Source organism: Genypterus blacodes, unplaced genomic scaffold (assembly GCF_046128005.1).
Source record: "Genypterus blacodes isolate CSIRO-AG114 ecotype Tasmania unplaced genomic scaffold, CSIRO-AGI_Gbla_v1 ptg000039l_1, whole genome shotgun sequence".
Taxonomy (NCBI): domain Eukaryota; kingdom Metazoa; phylum Chordata; class Actinopteri; order Ophidiiformes; family Ophidiidae; genus Genypterus; species Genypterus blacodes.
The window spans coordinates 2950001-2972116 of record NW_027466852.1 but is presented as its reverse complement, the minus strand read 5'-3'; the positions used below and the strand labels follow the sequence as shown (position 1 = coordinate 2972116).

The 22116-nt window shown below is 41.2% G+C and overlaps 1 protein-coding gene and 12 non-coding genes across 13 annotated transcripts; all 13 read right to left on the bottom strand.

The window, feature by feature from the left end:
• Window positions 1-127: 127 nt before the first annotated feature.
• On the bottom strand, window positions 128-10407 carry LOC142996818 (calcineurin subunit B type 1-like). Its single transcript, XM_076147913.1, has 6 exons — window positions 10222-10407; window positions 5007-5046; window positions 3037-3213; window positions 2840-2899; window positions 2124-2308; window positions 128-1357 (listed from the first exon to the last, which is right to left on the bottom strand). The coding sequence occupies exons 1-6, from the start codon at window positions 10222-10224 to the stop codon at window positions 1310-1312; spliced, it is 513 nt and encodes a 170-aa protein (XP_076004028.1). The 5' UTR covers window positions 10225-10407; the 3' UTR covers window positions 128-1309.
• A 3142-nt stretch (window positions 10408-13549) lies between these two features.
• LOC142998610 (5S ribosomal RNA) lies at window positions 13550-13668 on the bottom strand. The gene has a single exon (XR_012962912.1). It is a non-coding gene; the product is annotated as a 5S ribosomal RNA (ribosomal RNA).
• A 743-nt stretch (window positions 13669-14411) lies between these two features.
• Window positions 14412-14530, bottom strand: LOC142998609 (5S ribosomal RNA). Its single transcript, XR_012962911.1, has one exon. It is a non-coding gene; the product is annotated as a 5S ribosomal RNA (ribosomal RNA).
• Window positions 14531-15019: 489 nt separating this feature from the next.
• LOC142998608 (5S ribosomal RNA) lies at window positions 15020-15138 on the bottom strand. The gene has a single exon (XR_012962910.1). It is a non-coding gene; the product is annotated as a 5S ribosomal RNA (ribosomal RNA).
• Window positions 15139-15885: 747 nt separating this feature from the next.
• On the bottom strand, window positions 15886-16004 carry LOC142998607 (5S ribosomal RNA). The gene has a single exon (XR_012962909.1). It is a non-coding gene; the product is annotated as a 5S ribosomal RNA (ribosomal RNA).
• Window positions 16005-16747: 743 nt separating this feature from the next.
• Window positions 16748-16866, bottom strand: LOC142998606 (5S ribosomal RNA). The gene has a single exon (XR_012962908.1). It is a non-coding gene; the product is annotated as a 5S ribosomal RNA (ribosomal RNA).
• Window positions 16867-17355: 489 nt separating this feature from the next.
• LOC142998605 (5S ribosomal RNA) lies at window positions 17356-17474 on the bottom strand. Its single transcript, XR_012962907.1, has one exon. It is a non-coding gene; the product is annotated as a 5S ribosomal RNA (ribosomal RNA).
• Window positions 17475-17963: 489 nt separating this feature from the next.
• Window positions 17964-18082, bottom strand: LOC142998603 (5S ribosomal RNA). Its single transcript, XR_012962905.1, has one exon. It is a non-coding gene; the product is annotated as a 5S ribosomal RNA (ribosomal RNA).
• A 741-nt stretch (window positions 18083-18823) lies between these two features.
• LOC142998602 (5S ribosomal RNA) lies at window positions 18824-18942 on the bottom strand. Its single transcript, XR_012962904.1, has one exon. It is a non-coding gene; the product is annotated as a 5S ribosomal RNA (ribosomal RNA).
• Window positions 18943-19693: 751 nt separating this feature from the next.
• LOC142998601 (5S ribosomal RNA) lies at window positions 19694-19812 on the bottom strand. The gene has a single exon (XR_012962903.1). It is a non-coding gene; the product is annotated as a 5S ribosomal RNA (ribosomal RNA).
• Window positions 19813-20301: 489 nt separating this feature from the next.
• On the bottom strand, window positions 20302-20420 carry LOC142998599 (5S ribosomal RNA). The gene has a single exon (XR_012962902.1). It is a non-coding gene; the product is annotated as a 5S ribosomal RNA (ribosomal RNA).
• A 743-nt stretch (window positions 20421-21163) lies between these two features.
• On the bottom strand, window positions 21164-21282 carry LOC142998598 (5S ribosomal RNA). The gene has a single exon (XR_012962901.1). It is a non-coding gene; the product is annotated as a 5S ribosomal RNA (ribosomal RNA).
• A 489-nt stretch (window positions 21283-21771) lies between these two features.
• LOC142998597 (5S ribosomal RNA) lies at window positions 21772-21890 on the bottom strand. The gene has a single exon (XR_012962900.1). It is a non-coding gene; the product is annotated as a 5S ribosomal RNA (ribosomal RNA).
• Between the last annotated feature and the right edge of the window lie 226 nt (window positions 21891-22116).

Below are 22116 nucleotides of genomic sequence, written 5' to 3'. Positions count from 1 at the left end.
GTGGAAAGGAGTGGGGTGCAGAAACAAGCGTATTAAAGCTGCCATCTGAGACAAAGAAGTCAAATAAACCCTCAGAAATCCCAGTGATATCTATGGAACAAGACAGCTGCATGCAACGAGTTTCCCCCTCCAAAGTTCAGGTAAATCATCAGATGCACAGAGGGAGTTCATGGCAAACTGCGTGCACGGTGCGACATCCTGCTCGGAAAAATGAAGAGGCTCTGAGCATTTCTAATCAAGCATTGCAAATAGAGAGGAAGGTTGAGCATTGGAAGGGAGGATGACAGCATCCTTCGTCAAAATTACTTGCCTCACACACACACACACACACACACACCTCTGTTAATGAGACAGACCCTTATTAGTTTTGTTTATTGCTTCCACTACAATATGTCTTCATTCATGTTTTCATTTGTAATATGAAGCTGTGTTAGGAAGCAATTTCTTTCACAATTAATCTGATAAAACAATGGAATTTATTTGAAATTTCGCTGAGTTGGAACCTTATCTGATCTACATGATAAATAGTTATTATTATTTCACGTCATAACATTTTATTTCAATTGAATTAAAAACAGATTTCATAGGGCCTCATGTTACCTAATCATTTTGTAAATCTGATGTAAAATGAAGCATGTGATGTGACCTTCATGGATCCAACTGAATACTCAACACAATTAAATGTAGCCTATCACACAGCTAGCTCCCTTAAAATAACGAGGCTTTGACACAAATGTTTGCCTGTGCATCTGAACATATTTATGGTTGGCACGTCATGCTCTACTGTTCTAAAATCAAGTTAAACCACAGCTACCTACACTCATCCACAATAGTTTCTTTTCAAGATATTCTTTAAAAAAGATAACAATAAAATAAACATGAAAATCCCCAAAAGCTTGGGTAAAAAACAACACACACGCACGCACACACACACACACACACACACACACACACACACACACACACACACACACACACACACACACACACACACACACACACACACACACACACACACACACACACACACACACACACACACACACACACACACACACACACCCTCCTTTTTTCTTTCTTCCACAAAACTGAAATGCTTGCTCCATAATTGGAGAATGTTTCTCAGCTCCTAAAGTGCTCTGGTGAGTCACCAGAGTTCATTTCACAATTGTTACAGGTTTGGCCTCAGAGGTCTAAGGGGGCCTAGAAGTCTAGGGAGGTTGAGGGGGCGGGGCCAATTAAGTAGGAGGGAAACTATTTCCATTGACAACAGAACATTTAGCCAGATGATCTTCTCAGGAGTGAGGGGTCAGACGTCCACCACCATCTTTTTATGAATATCCAATCCACCGACCACCTGGAAGAGACAACATGAATATGATTGAATCATTTCTTCATGATCTCACTTCTAACAATATTACAATCCTAAGTGTCCTAATGTTATGAGAATGAAGCCAGTCCATATATTTCTCAAAATACTTTAGACTCTATTCTCAAATGCTTTGAACTTAAGCAGTGGAATTTTGGAGTGATTCTGTTGCTGAGCAGGAAGCCAGTGGAGCTGAATGATGGGTTTCCTGATGGGTGTGATCTGGTCAGAGGACTTGATGTAGGTGATGAACGGCAGTGGCTCAGTCTGGAGGGTCGCTTGTCTGGTGGTCGAAGGGTCGCCGGTTCGAGTCTCAGGAGGATGCCGGCGCATGTCCTGGGCACTGTCGAGGTGCCCTTGAGCAAGGCACCTAACCCCCAAATTGCTCCCCGCCAAAATTGCTCCCCTCACTCAGCATCTCTCCGCAATAATTGTTGTATATGGACCTTATTAGCATGTATGGGGGTGTTTACGTGTGTGTGTGTTCTGTCTATATACAATAATAATGCAATGCATACAAACTGAGTGAGGAGAAGAATTTCCCTTCGGGGATCAATAAAAGTGTTTCTTTCTTTCTTTCTGAACCTTTCAGCAGGGCTTTGAAAGATTTTGAGCATCAGACCGATAAGCCGACCCGTATCGTGGATATCAAACAATTTCAGCCATTATGACAGAAGAAGACACCCTATGTGAATTCAATGGCGATTAATTGGAATGCAGGTGATGCTCAGAAATGACAAAGCTGAACGCTTACCGCACAGAACTCTTCAAAGGATATCTTCCCATCGCCATCTTTATCGGCGTTGATGATGGTTTTGTCAACAATCTGCTGGAGCTGGGTATCCTTCAGGTTATTGCCAACCATCATCTTCAAGACTTGAAAGAGTTCCCCATTGGATATGTAGCCATCCTTGTCCATGTCATATATCCTGAAGGCAACTGAGATCAAAGATGCAACACTGACAATGGAGCAATAATTGCATGTGCTCACACTAATCTAAATTGCCTATTAAGTGAGTGTATACATACACAACCAACAACATAAAGAGCATTTCTGGTGTGACACCATTTTGATTTTTAATTGTAATTTATGCATTAAGATGTCACAAGTGGATTTTCCTGTAGAGCATACATTTCTCCAGTGTGGAAACAGAGGCTGAAAATGTCTCTTTAATTCTATTTACTGCTATTTGCACACCAGTAAAGTGATCACAGTCGTTAAAAAAAGAGCAGCAGCATGGTCTCTCCCCTTACTGTACACTTTATGCAATGTATGGGTCAATCCCACAAATAACAGAGTAAGTGTGAAAGATTCCAATTATTGATTATTATTTCTATTATTAATAATAAAAATAAAAATATTAATGTATATATTGATGTGTTCTTACTGTAAACATCAGTACCAAGTATTCTAATTTAACTGAATGCATACACATAATAAGAATGTGAATAACAATAAAAGACACTTACAACGCAACTTTTGCTCCTTGTCACCTTTGACACTAAACTGGGAGACACCTTCGATGAACTCTGCGAAAAAGATAACAAACTTCATTAATCAAAACGGCAATGGAATAACAATTGAAAGGTAACCATCATCATAATGTAGCGTCACAATGTACTAACAATTCAAAGAAGACAGTTGAGCCCCTGCACAGTGGTTTTACCTTTGAAGTCGACTTCACCGTTTCCATCTGTGTCAAATATATCTATCACTCGCTGAACAAGAGGGTTCTGTTGGAGTTCTGGCAAAGACATGAACTCCTCCACACTCAGAGAACCAGAGTTATCTAGGTCAAGTTTCTTAAATCTCTTTCCTAGCCTTTTAATCTCATCAGCATCAACTGTAAAAAGAGAACAAGAGAGAGAATGATGAGTTTAAGAGAAACACTTGAAGCATACAGTAAACTTAACAAACACATTGGTTATTTCAACAGGTTGCACACTGAGACACTTTCAATGTGAACATGGCACCCACAACACCTGCCATTGAATAGTATCTGTAATGTCCTCCCTCTGTGCTGCCTTTAAGACCATCTCCAACACCTTACCTGGTTTATGTTTTGTACTTGTCATGGCTGAACCAAGTTGCCTGTCCCTTACTGCACCAAGAAGGTGCGACTTGTGCAACATGGGCATGTTGATGTGAAGCCACAAAAAATATAGGAAAGAACAGAAATGTATCCGTATGGCTTTATGCGGCTGATTCCTCATGGCTGGTCACCACTGCTGTAAAGGTACTTGTCTATGATTTACCATCTTTGAAAAGCAGGTGTTAGATTCTTTTTAGCATATCATGTGTCATTCTGGAGGGGGGGGGGGGACTCAAGTGCTGGGCAACAAAATGGTAAACAGAAAAGGATATTTAATAACTGGAAACACAAGGTAACAAAACACACTCGACGGCATCATTTTGAGCTCTAGAGAGCCGTGAATCCAGCGCCAGGCTTAAGGTTCGACTGGCCGCTTTCATTTGGAGGCACAGGAAAAAAAAAGGGAAGCATAAAGCAGAGTATGACCTCCAATTACAAGTGTTGAGCCTAGAGATTGAGGCTGATAAAGAGGTAAGGATAAGGCAGCTTGAAGTAGAGGCCATGGAAATCTCTGATGGGCAGACATTGCCACTTACCACGGACTCGGAGGGATCTGCATTTTGTCACTCAGTTCCTCACAAATGGGTTTCAGTAAAAATCTTGCCCTCGTGCCCGTGATTAGGGAGTCAGAGGTCGACTCCTATTTCAATGCATTTGAGAAAATTGCTACTGCACTAGCCTGGCCTAAGGGCATGTGGCCTATCGTGCTTCAATGTAAGTTGGTAGGTAACGCACAGGAGGTTGTGTCTTCTTTTTCCTTTTGGAAGAAAAGGAATTCTACGTCTCCCGGACCCTGAGGCGAGCAGGCAAGATTGCGGCCGACCCCTCCCACCCCGGACACAGAAGGTGAAAACTAGAAATGCATTTCCTGGAGAAAATGTGCTGTGATTGCAACTGCTGAAAGGTTTTGGTGACTGCTGAGTAAGTGCCTGAAAAAAGTGTGAAGGCTTGAAAATTGTTTGAATTCATACGCCCTTCACACTTTAATTTCATGAAAGCAGATGAACATATGTAGCAATAAACACGCAGAAGAACCCAAGCTGTGATTGCCAGAAGTAATAATAAACATGCAGAAGAACATAAGGAATAATGCCTAAACTTAAGTATCCCTCACAGATAATATTCCATCAACAAGCTACAGTAATGACACTGCAACTGCGACAACAAAATTTGCGAGGGAAGTCAGGTCAAATCCAGCTTTTGACATGAATGGCTCAGTACACCTTACAATGAAATCATAAAAAATAGGACAATACACTCTCAGAAGCTCCGATGACATGAATTACGATCTGCACGTGACCGTTCCATCTTGTTCCTTTAGGTCTTTGTAGATAATCATTGGTTTCATCCTAATAGCCTTATTCCATGACACAACTTTTAAACTTGAAATGTCATATTAAATCTTAATCGTATCACAATAGACTGTCTACAGTAAAATTAAACAATCCATTCATGGTGCTTATGGCCAATTACAAGCCATGACTGTAACTTCACTTACAATGCACCATTCAGTGTATACATGTGGTGGAGTGATTTATACTTACAGTGTGAGCACATGTCCAAGGTATAACTGGCTTCGTTTCCCTAAAAGAAGGGAGAGGAGAAGGACAAATGAACAAGTATTAAACAATTGTTTGAAAATGCAGTGAAAACAAATAATAATAATAACTACAGTATGTTCATTTGTATGTCTCAGTTTGACACATGTATGTGACCAGTGATGACATGTATAGTTGCATGTCATCATTCAACCGCAAAAACATTGAGGTGGTTTCCAGCAAACCATGTGGGCTACACAGACAATTGCCAGACTTTCAGGGGGAGACCTGGTCTGATTATTAGAGACGTCACACATCGCAGTTAAGATGGAGCTGCTCTTATATCTAGAAAATACTGTATGGCCAAATGTTTTAGTAAACCAAAACCATGACAACCAAGAGTTTAGACCTCAACCAACCTCCCACCATCTGGTCTGCCAAGTTTTTTTTGTGTGTATTGCCTTGTATGCCTTTTTTGTACCTCTGTATAATCCCACTGGAAGTTCCTATTGCACACCCAGCCATTCGTGGAGAGGGAATCTCTCTTGGAATTACCTCTCCCGAGGTTTTTCAGGAGTTTTTCATTGTCTTCCTCGAGAGCTTTGGACTGGGTCGGGAATTTTCCTGATGTTGTGGGTCTGTAAAGCCCTTTGAGACTTTGTATGTGTTATTGGGCTATACAAATACAAATGACTTAGCTTGGCTTACTTGTGGCTCCTAGCATCTCCAAAATTAGAATGGGAGGCAGAGTCATTTATCAGGCATCTTCCAGATTCTGTCCCGGGAGCAGATACCCTCTGCACGTTTAAGAGTAGACTTAAAACTTTCCTTTTTTGATAAAGCTTATAGTGAGGGCCAGGCTTGCCTTGGACCAGCCCATAGGCATGCTGCTATAGGCTCTCCTCGCTCTTTCTCTATTTTGCTCTCTCTGCTCTCTTAATCAACAGGTTAAGACGGATGGCCACCCACCTAGAGCCCTGTTCTGCTTGAGGTTTCGTCACATGAAAGGGCGTTTTTTCCTTGCCGGTGTCGCTAAGTGCTTGCTCTTGGGGGAATGTTGGGTCTCTTTCAATGCTGTATGTGAAAAGTTCCTTGAGATAACTTTGTTGTGATTTGGCACTATATAAATAAAGCTGAATTGAACTAAACAGAAACCATGTTATCTATGTACCCACTGATGGCTGGCCTTATTACAGGCACTGTGATGCTTTTTAATTTGAATTGAGGAAAAATCAGATAAAAAGGGCCAGAGGCTGATATCCCTTCATAATACAGGACATTTTACTGCTAAAATATAAGTGCTTCTATGATGCCATCAAGCAAACCTCAGCTGCCCTATTTTGACAGTGAGGGGCAACTGGGATTATTATAACTGAGAGAGACAGAGAGCCGAATAGGATTGGTCTGTGGATAACAGTAGTAGTAATAGTAAGAGATATTTGGTGTTCAGAGTGGTAAAACTGAAGCCACAATAAAACCTTAACGTATCATATATGGATTCCCGACAAAAACAAATCTGTGGACCATGTTGTTTTTTTTACTTCATTCGATCATAAAATACATACATTGTATAATCAGACGGGTGAATATTGTCTCAAATATGGCAGTGGACAATTTTCCTGTCACTTTGAATGGGACAACAGACTCAAGTTACATTTGGTATCACCTTCAAAGGATGCAATCAAACGAAACCAATCAACTAACGGTGCTGTTGTAAGTGTAATTGCTGTTACCAGAGCCAACCTACCAAAGCTGCACGCAAAAACATAAACTCCTTGGCAGAGATGTAAAAAACGAACAAAAAACCCATTTGTAATCAACCTCCCACATGTAAAATACATTTGTACAAATCGAGTATAAAAACAAACCAATTATGTGCTCTGTTGTCAGTGCTCATCTATCCTGGACATATGGCACTCTCTATTATGAATGAGGACAAAAGGATAATCCAAATTGTCCCCAAGATGGAAATGAGGCCAACATGCTGCCTTGCTTTGCCTTGTCTCATCTCTGTGGGACTTGCAGAAACTGAACCAGGCTACAAGAAGGAGATTATAGCTTTTCCTTATGGGCCTCCTGCATAACTGGCACTGAGGGCCACATTCATTCTGAATCATTTCATGGAGCGTAATATCAGATTTCTACTACCATGTAGCACAAAATGACCATAGTGTACAGTATGTGTGGGGTTTGACAATAACTTAGAGCTACTGAGATTTTTCTCCTATAATGCTCAGCTGTTGGCCAACCGTGTTTTTGTTTTGTGATTAAAGCTATCATGCTGTCAGGGCATTTTCATGTTGGATATTTGTTCTCATTGGGCAATAATTTCTTGTGAAATGTAACTGTATTGTTTTTGTAAGTGAATGGCCAATGTAGCTACATGTACATGGTAAAGATGTCCTGACAAAGGTCATTAATGAGTCGCAAAATAAAATTTAAACTGAATATACTACCACAGGTGATTCGGAAAATGCTTCGTTATTATGGACTACATGTTCTTGAAGTGATTCTGAAAATGAAGTTAAATTAAATTTTGAAACTGGATAGGCTGTTGGGTTTTCCATAATCACTTTTATCCCATATGTAATGATTATGTTGTTTTATGATTGGTAGTTGACGAATGAAACATTATGGATTCTTTCCGTACTGACCAACCACCTCTGAATTCCATGTATGTATTGAGATTAGAACATGCTGGGATCTGTGGCAACAAGCCTCTCCTCACAGCTACCCATTCACAAACAAAACTTAAGTCACTATTGATAAATTACACTTGAATACTTGCAGATCAATAAAAAATGCACATTATGAATTATTCTGCATTGTGGAAGATAAATTATAATGCCCCCCTTCCATGACACTGCAAAAAGGATCTGAGACGCCACAACCTTTATGGAGGAGGCACACAGGTGTGATCAATGCACTGACAGATACAGAGGGCAGCATGACAGTGTTAACACATCCTCAGACATGTGTGCTCTGGCTGTCACACAAACAGAGGTGGATGAGCATGTCAAGGCTGTTGGCTCGCTTTACTTGAACTGTACTTATTTTTAACACTCTCAAATACGCTGTGAAAATGCAAGCATTGGCGAAAATCATTTTCACACGAGAACGAAGATTTCAAAAGTATCCAGATTACTCAGCAACTTGGCTGTTGCTTAACTTTCACCATGTAGGAACATAGTCTATCACGTCAGGGCTACACCTTGTGTGTAGCCAGAAGACTGTTGTTGCTGTGCCTCCCTGTGTGTCTCTCTCTGGCCTTTCTCCATTTTTCTCTCTCTTTTGCTCCAAACCCAACCAGTCAAGGCAGATGGTCGCCCACCTAGAGCCCGGTTCTGCCTGAGATTTCTTCCTGTTGCTCATGGGGGTATGTTGGTCTTCTTTAAATGCTCTGTATTTAAAGCGTCTCGATAACTATTGTTGTAATTTGGCGCTATATAAATAAAGTTGAATTGAAAAAGACTATGCAAAGTAGTTCAGAGATCACCAGCAACACAGCAAATAGTTGAGAACAGTTACTTAATTTTACATCTCCTGCTCAATCAGCACAAATAGGGTACATATTTGATATACCGCCCAACCACTACACGAGCAGAGAGTCACAGCTATGAAGGGACCCGACACCATTTTGAGGCCTTTTCGTGTACTTCCATGAACCAGCCAAACTAATTTCACCGTGTTGGACATGCCTGTACAAAACTATCCTACTAGCATATATTGGTTTAGACTATTTAAGTCCACTTTTGTGACGTCAGGCAACAGACCGTTCCTTAACTGCTAGGTGGTGGCTTGCTGCTAGTACTCTTGTGACAGAAGGAAATACCTTGGAAAACTAAACACATTTGGAGCCAGTACAACCGAGACTATTTACAGTGTAAGATACCCCTTAGCAACTTTCCACTGGATAAATTGGATTTTTCTTTTTTTTTTTACAGATTTACACCCACTTTCCCACATGTTGGGTAGTGGACAGCGGGAGGAGAGGCATGGAACTGTCACTGAGCCAATGCTGCGGATGACATAATTGAGAGGACTCTTTTTCTCAGCAGAGGCTGGAGACTGTACATACACAGATAAAACTGAACTGAGCTAAGCCAAGCTGGCGAACTCCTGCTATAAGTGACTGGTCTCAGCACCTACATTAACATACAATGGGACTATGTTTCTAAGCGGAAGCTTCTAATTAGTTAGAAATTAATTTAAAATGAATATACTTTGTGAAAGAATTTCTTTCTTTGGTAGGTAGCTAAATAATAGGCACAATAATATGCTATCAGCAGGTGATTAACGTGAAATTAAAGCCCTTCAGGAGACCAAGTTGCAGCCAATCACCCATGAAAATTATATTTAGTTATAAGTATTGCTTTTTTTTTTCAAGCATTACATTTCAGCAAATATTGCAGTCAATATAATGATATTTTTAAACCTTTCTTAAAGCAAGTTAACTTGTTTATCAATTTTAAATGAAGAAAAATCTAAATTAAAATAATCTAGAAACCTTTGACATCTAACATCTAGAAATTGATTATCTGCATCGAATCTATTTATGGTGTCCACACCCAAATTGAGATTTATTGCAGCTAAATTCTGTGACAATCTATGGCCTTCCCCTAGTAGTCCACAGGTCCATATTGTATTCTTTATCAACAAAACGAAGAGACAATATATATTCAAGAAATCATTTCTACATTAACCATGTTTAATATTGACATTGTAATTCTCTCATTTCCCCACCAGATATCATCTGGACATCTGTCATCTAGATCGACATGATTTACAGTAAGAAAACGCCCCAAAACATCATAAAACCGTAATCATGAACCCATGTTCCTCACTGGTAATCATGACTTCTTTTGGCCAACTCATAAATATGATAATCCTGCTAGCCAGCTAGCTAACCCATATTATTGGCACAGACGACAGCTAAACACGCCGTTTTACGGCGTTGCGTTGTGTCTGAATTAGTGGAGATGTATCAACTGGCGTATAAATAAAGAAAACAACGTTGAACCAAAGATATTATGCAGTAACGACAACGAAAACAGCAATAGTGTTACGCCTTTTCGACCGCAGCGCTACTAGCTAGCTGTCCGCGGTTAATGCGGGGTGCTATGCAGCGACAGCTATGGCATCCGGTGGAAGAGAGGCTGCGAGTATAGAATGGAGTTTGACGTTTACAGTAGCTCGGGATTCGTGTAAATCTATTACTCACCATCTTTCTGCTCGATGATTTTAGCTGCGGGGCACAGCACTTAGAAATCTCTGCGGACGAAGCGACTTTCGACAGACAATACTCTGCAAAAACAAATCAACCACAAGGTTTGCGAGTTCATCCGACACCACCACCCGTCTGACTGTACTGATGTCACACGAAGAAATCTCACTGCAGAGAGAGAGAGAGAGAGAGAGAGAGAGAGAGAGAGAGAGAGAGAGAGAGAGAGAGAGAGAGAGAGAGAGAGAGAGAGAGAGAGAGAGAGAGAGAGAGAGAGAGAGAGAGAGAGAGAGAGAGAGAGAGAGAGAGAGAGAGGATGATATAAGCACAACACAGTAAGAGATTTCATAGATTTATATACAGGATTATCAGTCACTTGTAATGTTATGTAGGGAAAATAAATAGTCCATAAAATTGTTAATAAATACATAAAACGCAATGTGGCAAGAGGAATAGATAAAAGAAGAATAGAAATGGAATGGAAAGGGAAATTATAGAAAAATGTAATTCAAAAAACGTTCAACGTTCAAATGAAAAATGTATTTCCTTCAAACATGTGAATACATTTGCTCCTCTATTTCTAAAATTAAATGAGAAATTAATTAAATTCCCTATTAAATGCATTTTAATTATCCTCCCTTTTTTGTCCCAGTTCCTTGTAAGCTGTATTTGAGTTCCCTCTTTGTCTACTGTTTGCTGTTTCTGTGTGTGTTTTCTGTTATTATTCTTGATATAGTCCTTCTTCTCACCCCCTGTGTTGCCCCGCATTTCTGAGTCCTTCCTCTCCACGCAATCTGGCTCTGATCTCTGGCCAAGATCTTACAACAGGTATGGTGTGAAAGCACTTTTCTCAATATCTGAATGTTGACACGGCTCTTCCACGGCTTATATTCTATGTGTGTGAGATTTTGTCTGTTTTTGTTATACTAAATTATGTTTTGGAGGGACTGAGTGGTCAAGTGGGGAACCTGTAGGCCCACTGGAAACACTGCAGTGAGTGTGTGACAAGAGATTTCTTGGATGAGCAGAACAATTACTCACCAGCAGTATCGGCATATAACTAGAGTTATCCCTTTATGCTGAAATCCAAATAAAAAACTTCTAATACAATTATTTGAGCTACAGGAATTACACATTTGAACCATAAATTGAGCGACTCTGGAGAGGAGCAAGACATTCTAACATAAACACACTTACATTTACACTCTGTGAGGGTGTTTGTTCTGTCCTACAGGGTCTGTTGGTGATTCTTCTCACAGCCATTTCACAGCGCCCACACTTCTGTAAAATCTCGCTTCATTCACATCGTTGTGCCAGATCCTCCTGTCTCCAAGATGTGTGGACACATGGGTCAGAGCTCCTTCTACCGGTATGCACATTGTCATTTCCACAAGTCACCAGTTAAGAGGGAAAACCAGTTACACGTTTCTAATATATGAAAAAAAAAAGAGAAATCTGTTAAAGATTTTTTTTGAAGAAAGCGTTTGACATCACAATGAGTTCACAGTTATGAGACAATCGAGAAATCAACCACACCAGCACAAGAACACTAAATAAATTAATAAATAAGTCCTACCTTTTTAAAGCCTCAACAGGGCGAAGAACAACACCAGAGGAGGGCGATCAGGTTGAGATTGCATGGCTGAAGGGCCATTAGCAACCATCTCCAGAGATGTCCAGGGGGGTAGGTTTTCCTGCATTGTTTTCTGTGATGCATTACGCGTTAAACAAATTATATGCATATTAATATGCGTTAAGCTTATTTAGGTTTGTGGCTTCAACATGAATTCAAGGGATTTGCCATTAAGTGGAACATCAGCACACTCTGTGTCAAACTAAAGTGCCTAAAAGTGCCTAAACTGTTTTACGCACTGTGACATGTTCACATCTGCATCATAAAAACAATAATAAAACATTGCATTCGGCAACATGAATCCAGCCATGCACTTTGAGATAAAAAAAAACCTAGATAAACTGCAAAATGTATATGCCATACCACGTCTCATTAGAGGAGATGACATGTCTCCCCCCTATGTCAGTGTTGCTGGAGGTATTCAAAGAAAAATCCAACATCATCTCCTCACAAAAATGGTTGTCATCTGTGTGTGATGTATTTCTTCAGTCTTTAGTTGAAATTGAAATTTTTGACAAACCTGTATTCCCTCAATCTGCTTCTCCTGCTTCTAATTCGCTGTACACTTTCTCTGGATGGTTTCCAAAGTCATTCTGGAAAATGAAACACTTGCTTTCTGTCAAATATGGGAGCATGAGCTCAGAAAAAAAGATTTTTATTGTGCAGCCCAGATAATATCAATGAAACTGTATGCTGTTTGTGTTTTGATTATTACTTTTTAACCCTTCATTTTTTCAACATACATAATCAAAACATAAAAACAAAACATACCACATAAGAAATATCAAAACTATTGCAGTGACGTACACATTCTCATACACCAAAGTCCTCATACACACAGTTAATAAATGAATGAATTAAAATATGTCTTCCATCCTGATCTTCACCTGCCACCGCAAATATATTTTCTAGATTTTAGCTACCAATGAGTATTGGAATGAACTAAATGCATTCTCTGACACTCCACCCTCACAACTCAATGGAACAGTCCAACATTTTGGAAAACACAGTTACTTTTTGCCTGACCTCCAATCAGATATGAAGATTGATATCAGTATCTTTGTGCATACAGTACAAACATATAGGTAAAATGCTTACGGCAGCGGGTATCCACACACACACAAACACACACACACAGACACACACACAAAAAGTGACCACTAACAACTCCTACGCTCACGATGGTCATCATCATCTTCATCATCTTCATCATCATCTTCATCATCACACAGTGGCTCGTCTCATTCACTTCTCATGTGCATTTATTCTTCATATATTATGACCATGTACAATACTGGTTTTCTGATTGTGTGCTTTCATATATCTTTCCTAATGTAACTTCAATGTTTTTTGAAATGTTTATGGGTTCAAAGCCAGCTGGAACCATCTTTGGCTTTTCCTCACTTCCACACACACACACACACACACACACACACGGTCTCTCTCTCTCTCTCTCTCTCTCTCTCTCTCTCTCTGTGTGTGGGGAGGGGGCGTATACAGAATACCAGGACAGAGGGAGTGTTAATTTGCAAATTGTAGAAGTTTCTCAGTTATGTTCCTTTTTAAAGCTCTTTAAATGTTATTGTACTTTTGTACAGCTGTGCAGCATTGAGTGAAGTGTAAAAAGCTGCAATAATATTTCCTGAAATGACAGTGAAGGAGAAACAGCGCCCCCCGCTGCTTAGAGGGCGAAAATGCTTACGGCACCGGGTATTCCCAGGCGGTCTCCCATCCAAGTACTAACCCGGCCCGACCCTGCTTAGCTTCCGAGATCGGACGAGATCGGGCGTGTTCAGAGTGGTATGGCCGTAAACGAGGAGTGCAGCCACACACAGGCTCTTTATAGGTGAGACAGACCCGGGTCAAGTCATTGTGTACACACAACTACGTTAAAGTTCATGAATATCACAATTAACATGATGCCTTCATTAGAAACACACATTTCTGGTTAGTCAAGTCTTACCTCATGAAACTGATAATCCACACATAGAACATAAAAAGTGACCACTAACAACTCCTACGCTCACGATGGTCATCATCATCATCTTCATCATCTTCATCATCATCTTCATCATCACACAGTGGCTCGTCTCATTCACTTCTCATGTGCATTTATTCTTCATATATTATGACCATGTACAATACTGGTTTTCTGATTGTGTGCTTTCATATATCTTTCCTAATGTAACTTCAATGTTTTTTGAAATGTTTATGGGTTCAAAGCCAGCTGGAACCATCTTTGGCTTTTCCTCACTTCCACACACACACACACACACACACACACACACACACGGTCTCTCTCTCTCTCTCTCTCTCTCTCTTTCTCTCTCTCTCTCTGTGTGTGGGGAGGGGGCGTATACAGAATACCAGGACAGAGGGAGTGTTAATTTGCAAATTGTAGAAGTTTCTCAGTTATATTCCTTTTTAAAGCTCTTTAAATGTTATTGTACTTTTGTACAGCTGTGCAGCATTGAGTGAAGTGTAAAAAGCTGCAATAATATTTCCTGAAATGACAGTGAAGGAGAAACAGCGCCCCCCGCTGCTTAGAGGGCGAAAATGCTTACGGCACCGGGTATTCCCAGGCGGTCTCCCATCCAAGTACTAACCCGGCCCGACCCTGCTTAGCTTCCGAGATCGGACGAGATCGGGCGTGTTCAGAGTGGTATGGCCGTAAACGAGGAGTGCAGCCACACACAGGCTCTTTATAGGTGAGACAGACCCGGGTCAAGTCATTGTGCACACAAAGATACCAAACTACGTTTTTGGAAAATAATTTATGATCCAAATCAACATTTAAAGCTTTGGTGATGGAGGGTTAGGTCAGGAGAAATGAATTTCTCCTCTTTTCCTCTCCTTTTCTCTCTTTTTTTTCTTATCTTGTCTTCTACCCCAGTGTCATTTAGTAAATATTATTGTCGCATTTTAAACTTCACTCAATGCTGCACAGCTGTAGAACTTTCTTCATCTTTGTTCATATAATTGTGATGTTGAATAATTAGCCAATTGAAAGAGGTTCTCAGTTATATTCCTTTTTAAAGCTCTTTAAATGTTATTGTACTTTTGTACAGCTGTGCAGCATTGAGTGAAGTGTAAAAAGCTGCAATAATATTTCCTGAAATGACAGTGAAGGAGAAACAGCGCCCCCCGCTGCTTAGAGGGCGAAAATGCTTACGGCACCGGGTATTCCCAGGCGGTCTCCCATCCAAGTACTAACCCGGCCCGACCCTGCTTAGCTTCCGAGATCGGACGAGATCGGGCGTGTTCAGAGTGGTATGGCCGTAAACGAGGAGTGCAGCCACACACAGGCTCTTTATAGGTGAGACAGACCCGGGTCAAGTCATTGTGTACACACAACTACGTTAAAGTTCATGAATATCACAATTAACATGATGCCTTCATTAGAAACACACATTTCTGGTTAGTCAAGTCTTACCTCATGAAACTGATAATCCACACATAGAACATAAAAAGTGACCACTAACAACTCCTACGCTCACGATGGTCATCATCATCATCTTCATCATCTTCATCATCATCTTCATCATCACACAGTGGCTCGTCTCATTCACTTCTCATGTGCATTTATTCTTCATATATTATGACCATGTACAATACTGGTTTTCTGATTGTGTGCTTTCATATATCTTTCCTAATGTAACTTCAATGTTTTTTGAAATGTTTATGGGTTCAAAGCCAGCTGGAACCATCTTTGGCTTTTCCTCACTTCCACACACACACACACACACACACACACACGGTCTCTCTCTCTCTCTCTCTCTCTCTCTCTCTCTCTCTCTCTCTCTCTCTCTCTGTGTGTGGGGAGGGGGCGTATACAGAATACCAGGACAGAGGGAGTGTTAATTTGCAAATTGTAGAAGTTTCTCAGTTATGTTCCTTTTTAAAGCTCTTTAAATGTTATTGTACTTTTGTACAGCTGTGCAGCATTGAGTGAAGTGTAAAAAGCTGCAATAATATTTCCTGAAATGACAGTGAAGGAGAAACAGCGCCCCCCGCTGCTTAGAGGGCGAAAATGCTTACGGCACCGGGTATTCCCAGGCGGTCTCCCATCCAAGTACTAACCCGGCCCGACCCTGCTTAGCTTCCGAGATCGGACGAGATCGGGCGTGTTCAGAGTGGTATGGCCGTAAACGAGGAGTGCAGCCACACACAGGCTCTTTATAGGTGAGACAGACCCGGGTCAAGTCATTGTGTACACACAACTACGTTAAAGTTCATGAATATCACAATTAACATGATGCCTTCATTAGAAACACACATTTCTGGTTAGTCAAGTCTTACCTCATGAAACTGATAATCCACACATAGAACATAAAAAGTGACCACTAACAACTCCTACGCTCACGATGGTCATCATCATCATCTTCATCATCTTCATCATCATCTTCATCATCACACAGTGGCTCGTCTCATTCACTTCTCATGTGCATTTATTCTTCATATATTATGACCATGTACAATACTGGTTTTCTGATTGTGTGCTTTCATATATCTTTCCTAATGTAACTTCAATGTTTTTTGAAATGTTTATGGGTTCAAAGCCAGCTGGAACCATCTTTGGCTTTTCCTCACTTCCACACACACACACACACACACACACACACACACACGGTCTCTCTCTCTCTCTCTCTCTCTCTCTTTCTCTCTCTCTCTCTGTGTGTGGGGAGGGGGCGTATACAGAATACCAGGACAGAGGGAGTGTTAATTTGCAAATTGTAGAAGTTTCTCAGTTATATTCCTTTTTAAAGCTCTTTAAATGTTATTGTACTTTTGTACAGCTGTGCAGCATTGAGTGAAGTGTAAAAAGCTGCAATAATATTTCCTGAAATGACAGTGAAGGAGAAACAGCGCCCCCCGCTGCTTAGAGGGCGAAAATGCTTACGGCACCGGGTATTCCCAGGCGGTCTCCCATCCAAGTACTAACCCGGCCCGACCCTGCTTAGCTTCCGAGATCGGACGAGATCGGGCGTGTTCAGAGTGGTATGGCCGTAAACGAGGAGTGCAGCCACACACAGGCTCTTTATAGGTGAGACAGACCCGGGTCAAGTCATTGTGCACACAAAGATACCAAACTACGTTTTTGGAAAATAATTTATGATCCAAATCAACATTTAAAGCTTTGGTGATGGAGGGTTAGGTCAGGAGAAATGAATTTCTCCTCTTTTCCTCTCCTTTTCTCTCTTTTTTTTCTTATCTTGTCTTCTACCCCAGTGTCATTTAGTAAATATTATTGTCGCATTTTAAACTTCACTCAATGCTGCACAGCTGTCGAACTTTCTTCATCTTTGTTCATATAATTGTGATGTTGAATAATTAGCCAATTGAAAGAGGTTCTCAGTTATATTCCTTTTTAAAGCTCTTTAAATGTTATTGTACTTTTGTACAGCTGTGCAGCATTGAGTGAAGTGTAAAAAGCTGCAATAATATTTCCTGAAATGACAGTGAAGGAGAAACAGCGCCCCCCGCTGCTTAGAGGGCGAAAATGCTTACGGCACCGGGTATTCCCAGGCGGTCTCCCATCCAAGTACTAACCCGGCCCGACCCTGCTTAGCTTCCGAGATCGGACGAGATCGGGCGTGTTCAGAGTGGTATGGCCGTAAACGAGGAGTGCAGCCACACACAGGCTCTTTATAGGTGAGACAGACCCGGGTCAAGTCACTGTGCACACAAAGATACCAAACTACGTTTTTGGAAAATAATTTATGATCCAAATCAACATTTAAAGCTTTGGTGATGGAGGGTTAGGTCAGGAGAAATGAATTTCTCCTCTTTTCCTCTCCTTTTCTCTCTTTTTTTTCTTATCTTGTCTTCTACCCCAGTGTCATTTAGTAAATATTATTGTCGCATTTTACACTTCACTCAATGCTGCACAGCTGTAGAACTTTCTTCATCTTTGTTCATATAATTGTGATGTTGAATAATTAGCCAATTGAAAGAGGTTCTCAGTTATATTCCTTTTTAAAGCTCTTTAAATGTTATTGTACTTTTGTACAGCTGTGCAGCATTGAGTGAAGTGTAAAAAGCTGCAATAATATTTCCTGAAATGACAGTGAAGGAGAAACAGCGCCCCCCGCTGCTTAGAGGGCGAAAATGCTTACGGCACCGGGTATTCCCAGGCGGTCTCCCATCCAAGTACTAACCCGGCCCGACCCTGCTTAGCTTCCGAGATCGGACGAGATCGGGCGTGTTCAGAGTGGTATGGCCGTAAACGAGGAGTGCAGCCACACACAGGCTCTTTATAGGTGAGACAGACCCGGGTCAAGTCATTGTGTACACACAACTACGTTAAAGTTCATGAATATCACAATTAACATGATGCCTTCATTAGAAACACACATTTCTGGTTAGTCAAGTCTTACCTCATGAAACTGATAATCCACACATAGAACATAAAAAGTGACCACTAACAACTCCTACGCTCACGATGGTCATCATCATCATCTTCATCATCTTCATCATCATCTTCATCATCACACAGTGGCTCGTCTCATTCACTTCTCATGTGCATTTATTCTTCATATATTATGACCATGTACAATACTGGTTTTCTGATTGTGTGCTTTCATATATCTTTCCTAATGTAACTTCAATGTTTTTTGAAATGTTTATGGGTTCAAAGCCAGCTGGAACCATCTTTGGCTTTTCCTCACTTCCACACACACACACACACACACACACACACGGTCTCTCTCTCTCTCTCTCTCTCTCTCTCTCTCTCTCTCTCTCTCTCTGTGTGTGGGGAGGGGGCGTATACAGAATACCAGGACAGAGGGAGTGTTAATTTGCAAATTGTAGAAGTTTCTCAGTTATATTCCTTTTTAAAGCTCTTTAAATGTTATTGTACTTTTGTACAGCTGTGCAGCATTGAGTGAAGTGTAAAAAGCTGCAATAATATTTCCTGAAATGACAGTGAAGGAGAAACAGCGCCCCCCGCTGCTTAGAGGGCGAAAATGCTTACGGCACCGGGTATTCCCAGGCGGTCTCCCATCCAAGTACTAACCCGGCCCGACCCTGCTTAGCTTCCGAGATCGGACGAGATCGGGCGTGTTCAGAGTGGTATGGCCGTAAACGAGGAGTGCAGCCACACACAGGCTCTTTATAGGTGAGACAGACCCGGGTCAAGTCATTGTGTACACACAACTACGTTAAAGTTCATGAATATCACAATTAACATGATGCCTTCATTAGAAACACACATTTCTGGTTAGTCAAGTCTTACCTCATGAAACTGATAATCCACACATAGAACATAAAAAGTGACCACTAACAACTCCTACGCTCACGATGGTCATCATCATCATCTTCATCATCTTCATCATCATCTTCATCATCACACAGTGGCTCGTCTCATTCACTTCTCATGTGCATTTATTCTTCATATATTATGACCATGTACAATACTGGTTTTCTGATTGTGTGCTTTCATATATCTTTCCTAATGTAACTTCAATGTTTTTTGAAATGTTTATGGGTTCAAAGCCAGCTGGAACCATCTTTGGCTTTTCCTCACTTCCACACACACACACACACACACACACACACACACACACACACACGGTCTCTCTCTCTCTCTCTCTCTCTCTCTTTCTCTCTCTCTCTCTGTGTGTGGGGAGGGGGCGTATACAGAATACCAGGACAGAGGGAGTGTTAATTTGCAAATTGTAGAAGTTTCTCAGTTATATTCCTTTTTAAAGCTCTTTAAATGTTATTGTACTTTTGTACAGCTGTGCAGCATTGAGTGAAGTGTAAAAAGCTGCAATAATATTTCCTGAAATGACAGTGAAGGAGAAACAGCGCCCCCCGCTGCTTAGAGGGCGAAAATGCTTACGGCACCGGGTATTCCCAGGCGGTCTCCCATCCAAGTACTAACCCGGCCCGACCCTGCTTAGCTTCCGAGATCGGACGAGATCGGGCGTGTTCAGAGTGGTATGGCCGTAAACGAGGAGTGCAGCCACACACAGGCTCTTTATAGGTGAGACAGCCCCGGGTCAAGTCACTGTGCACACAAAGATACCAAACTACGTTTTTGGAAAATAATTTATGATCCAAATCAACATTTAAAGCTTTGGTGATGGAGGGTTAGGTCAGGAGAAATGAATTTCTCCTCTTTTCCTCTCCTTTTCTCTCTTTTTTTTCTTATCTTGTCTTCTACCCCAGTGTCATTTAGTAAATATTATTGTCGCATTTTAAACTTCACTCAATGCTGCACAGCTGTAGAACTTTCTTCATCTTTGTTCATATAATTGTGATGTTGAATAATTAGCCAATTGAAAGAGGTTCTCAGTTATATTCCTTTTTAAAGCTCTTTAAATGTTATTGTACTTTTGTACAGCTGTGCAGCATTGAGTGAAGTGTAAAAAGCTGCAATAATATTTCCTGAAATGACAGTGAAGGAGAAACAGCGCCCCCCGCTGCTTAGAGGGCGAAAATGCTTACGGCACCGGGTATTCCCAGGCGGTCTCCCATCCAAGTACTAACCCGGCCCGACCCTGCTTAGCTTCCGAGATCGGACGAGATCGGGCGTGTTCAGAGTGGTATGGCCGTAAACGAGGAGTGCAGCCACACACAGGCTCTTTATAGGTGAGACAGACCCGGGTCAAGTCATTGTGTACACACAACTACGTTAAAGTTCATGAATATCACAATTAACATGATGCCTTCATTAGAAACACACATTTCTGGTTAGTCAAGTCTTACCTCATGAAACTGATAATCCACACATAGAACATAAAAAGTGACCACTAACAACTCCTACGCTCACGATGGTCATCATCATCATCTTCATCATCTTCATCATCATCTTCATCATCACACAGTGGCTCGTCTCATTCACTTCTCATGTGCATTTATTCTTCATATATTATGACCATGTACAATACTGGTTTTCTGATTGTGTGCTTTCATATATCTTTCCTAATGTAACTTCAATGTTTTTTGAAATGTTTATGGGTTCAAAGCCAGCTGGAACCATCTTTGGCTTTTCCTCACTTCCACACACACACACACACACACACACACACGGTCTCTCTCTCTCTCTCTCTCTCTCTCTCTCTCTCTCTCTCTCTCTCTCTGTGTGTGGGGAGGGGGCGTATACAGAATACCAGGACAGAGGGAGTGTTAATTTGCAAATTGTAGAAGTTTCTCAGTTATATTCCTTTTTAAAGCTCTTTAAATGTTATTGTACTTTTGTACAGCTGTGCAGCATTGAGTGAAGTGTAAAAAGCTGCAATAATATTTCCTGAAATGACAGTGAAGGAGAAACAGCGCCCCCCGCTGCTTAGAGGGCGAAAATGCTTACGGCACCGGGTATTCCCAGGCGGTCTCCCATCCAAGTACTAACCCGGCCCGACCCTGCTTAGCTTCCGAGATCGGACGAGATCGGGCGTGTTCAGAGTGGTATGGCCGTAAACGAGGAGTGCAGCCACACACAGGCTCTTTATAGGTGAGACAGACCCGGGTCAAGTCATTGTGCACACAAAGATACCAAACTACGTTTTTGGAAAATAATTTATGATCCAAATCAACATTTAAAGCTTTGGTGATGGAGGGTTAGGTCAGGAGAAATGAATTTCTCCTCTTTTCCTCTCCTTTTCTCTCTTTTTTTTCTTATCTTGTCTTCTACCCCAGTGTCATTTAGTAAATATTATTGTCGCATTTTAAACTTCACTCAATGCTGCACAGCTGTAGAACTTTCTTCATCTTTGTTCATATAATTGTGATGTTGAATAATTAGCCAATTGAAAGAGGTTCTCAGTTATATTCCTTTTTAAAGCTCTTTAAATGTTATTGTACTTTTGTACAGCTGTGCAGCATTGAGTGAAGTGTAAAAAGCTGCAATAATATTTCCTGAAATGACAGTGAAGGAGAAACAGCGCCCCCCGCTGCTTAGAGGGCGAAAATGCTTACGGCACCGGGTATTCCCAGGCGGTCTCCCATCCAAGTACTAACCCGGCCCGACCCTGCTTAGCTTCCGAGATCGGACGAGATCGGGCGTGTTCAGAGTGGTATGGCCGTAAACGAGGAGTGCAGCCACACACAGGCTCTTTATAGGTGAGACAGACCCGGGTCAAGTCATTGTGTACACACAACTACGTTAAAGTTCATGAATATCACAATTAACATGATGCCTTCATTAGAAACACACATTTCTGGTTAGTCAAGTCTTACCTCATGAAACTGATAATCCACACATAGAACATAAAAAGTGACCACTAACAACTCCTACGCTCACGATGGTCATCATC

What these genes read in the sequence shown, in the direction of transcription:
- LOC142996818 (XM_076147913.1), bottom strand. An exon ending in CTTGGACATGTGCTCACACT is followed by an intron (nt 3,214 to 5,006) that starts GTAAGTATAAAT and finishes CTCTTTTTACAG; the next exon opens with TTGATGCTGATGAGATTAAA. An exon ending in CGGTGAAGTCGACTTCAAAG is followed by an intron (nt 2,900 to 3,036) that starts GTAAAACCACTG and finishes TCTTTTTCGCAG; the next exon opens with AGTTCATCGAAGGTGTCTCC.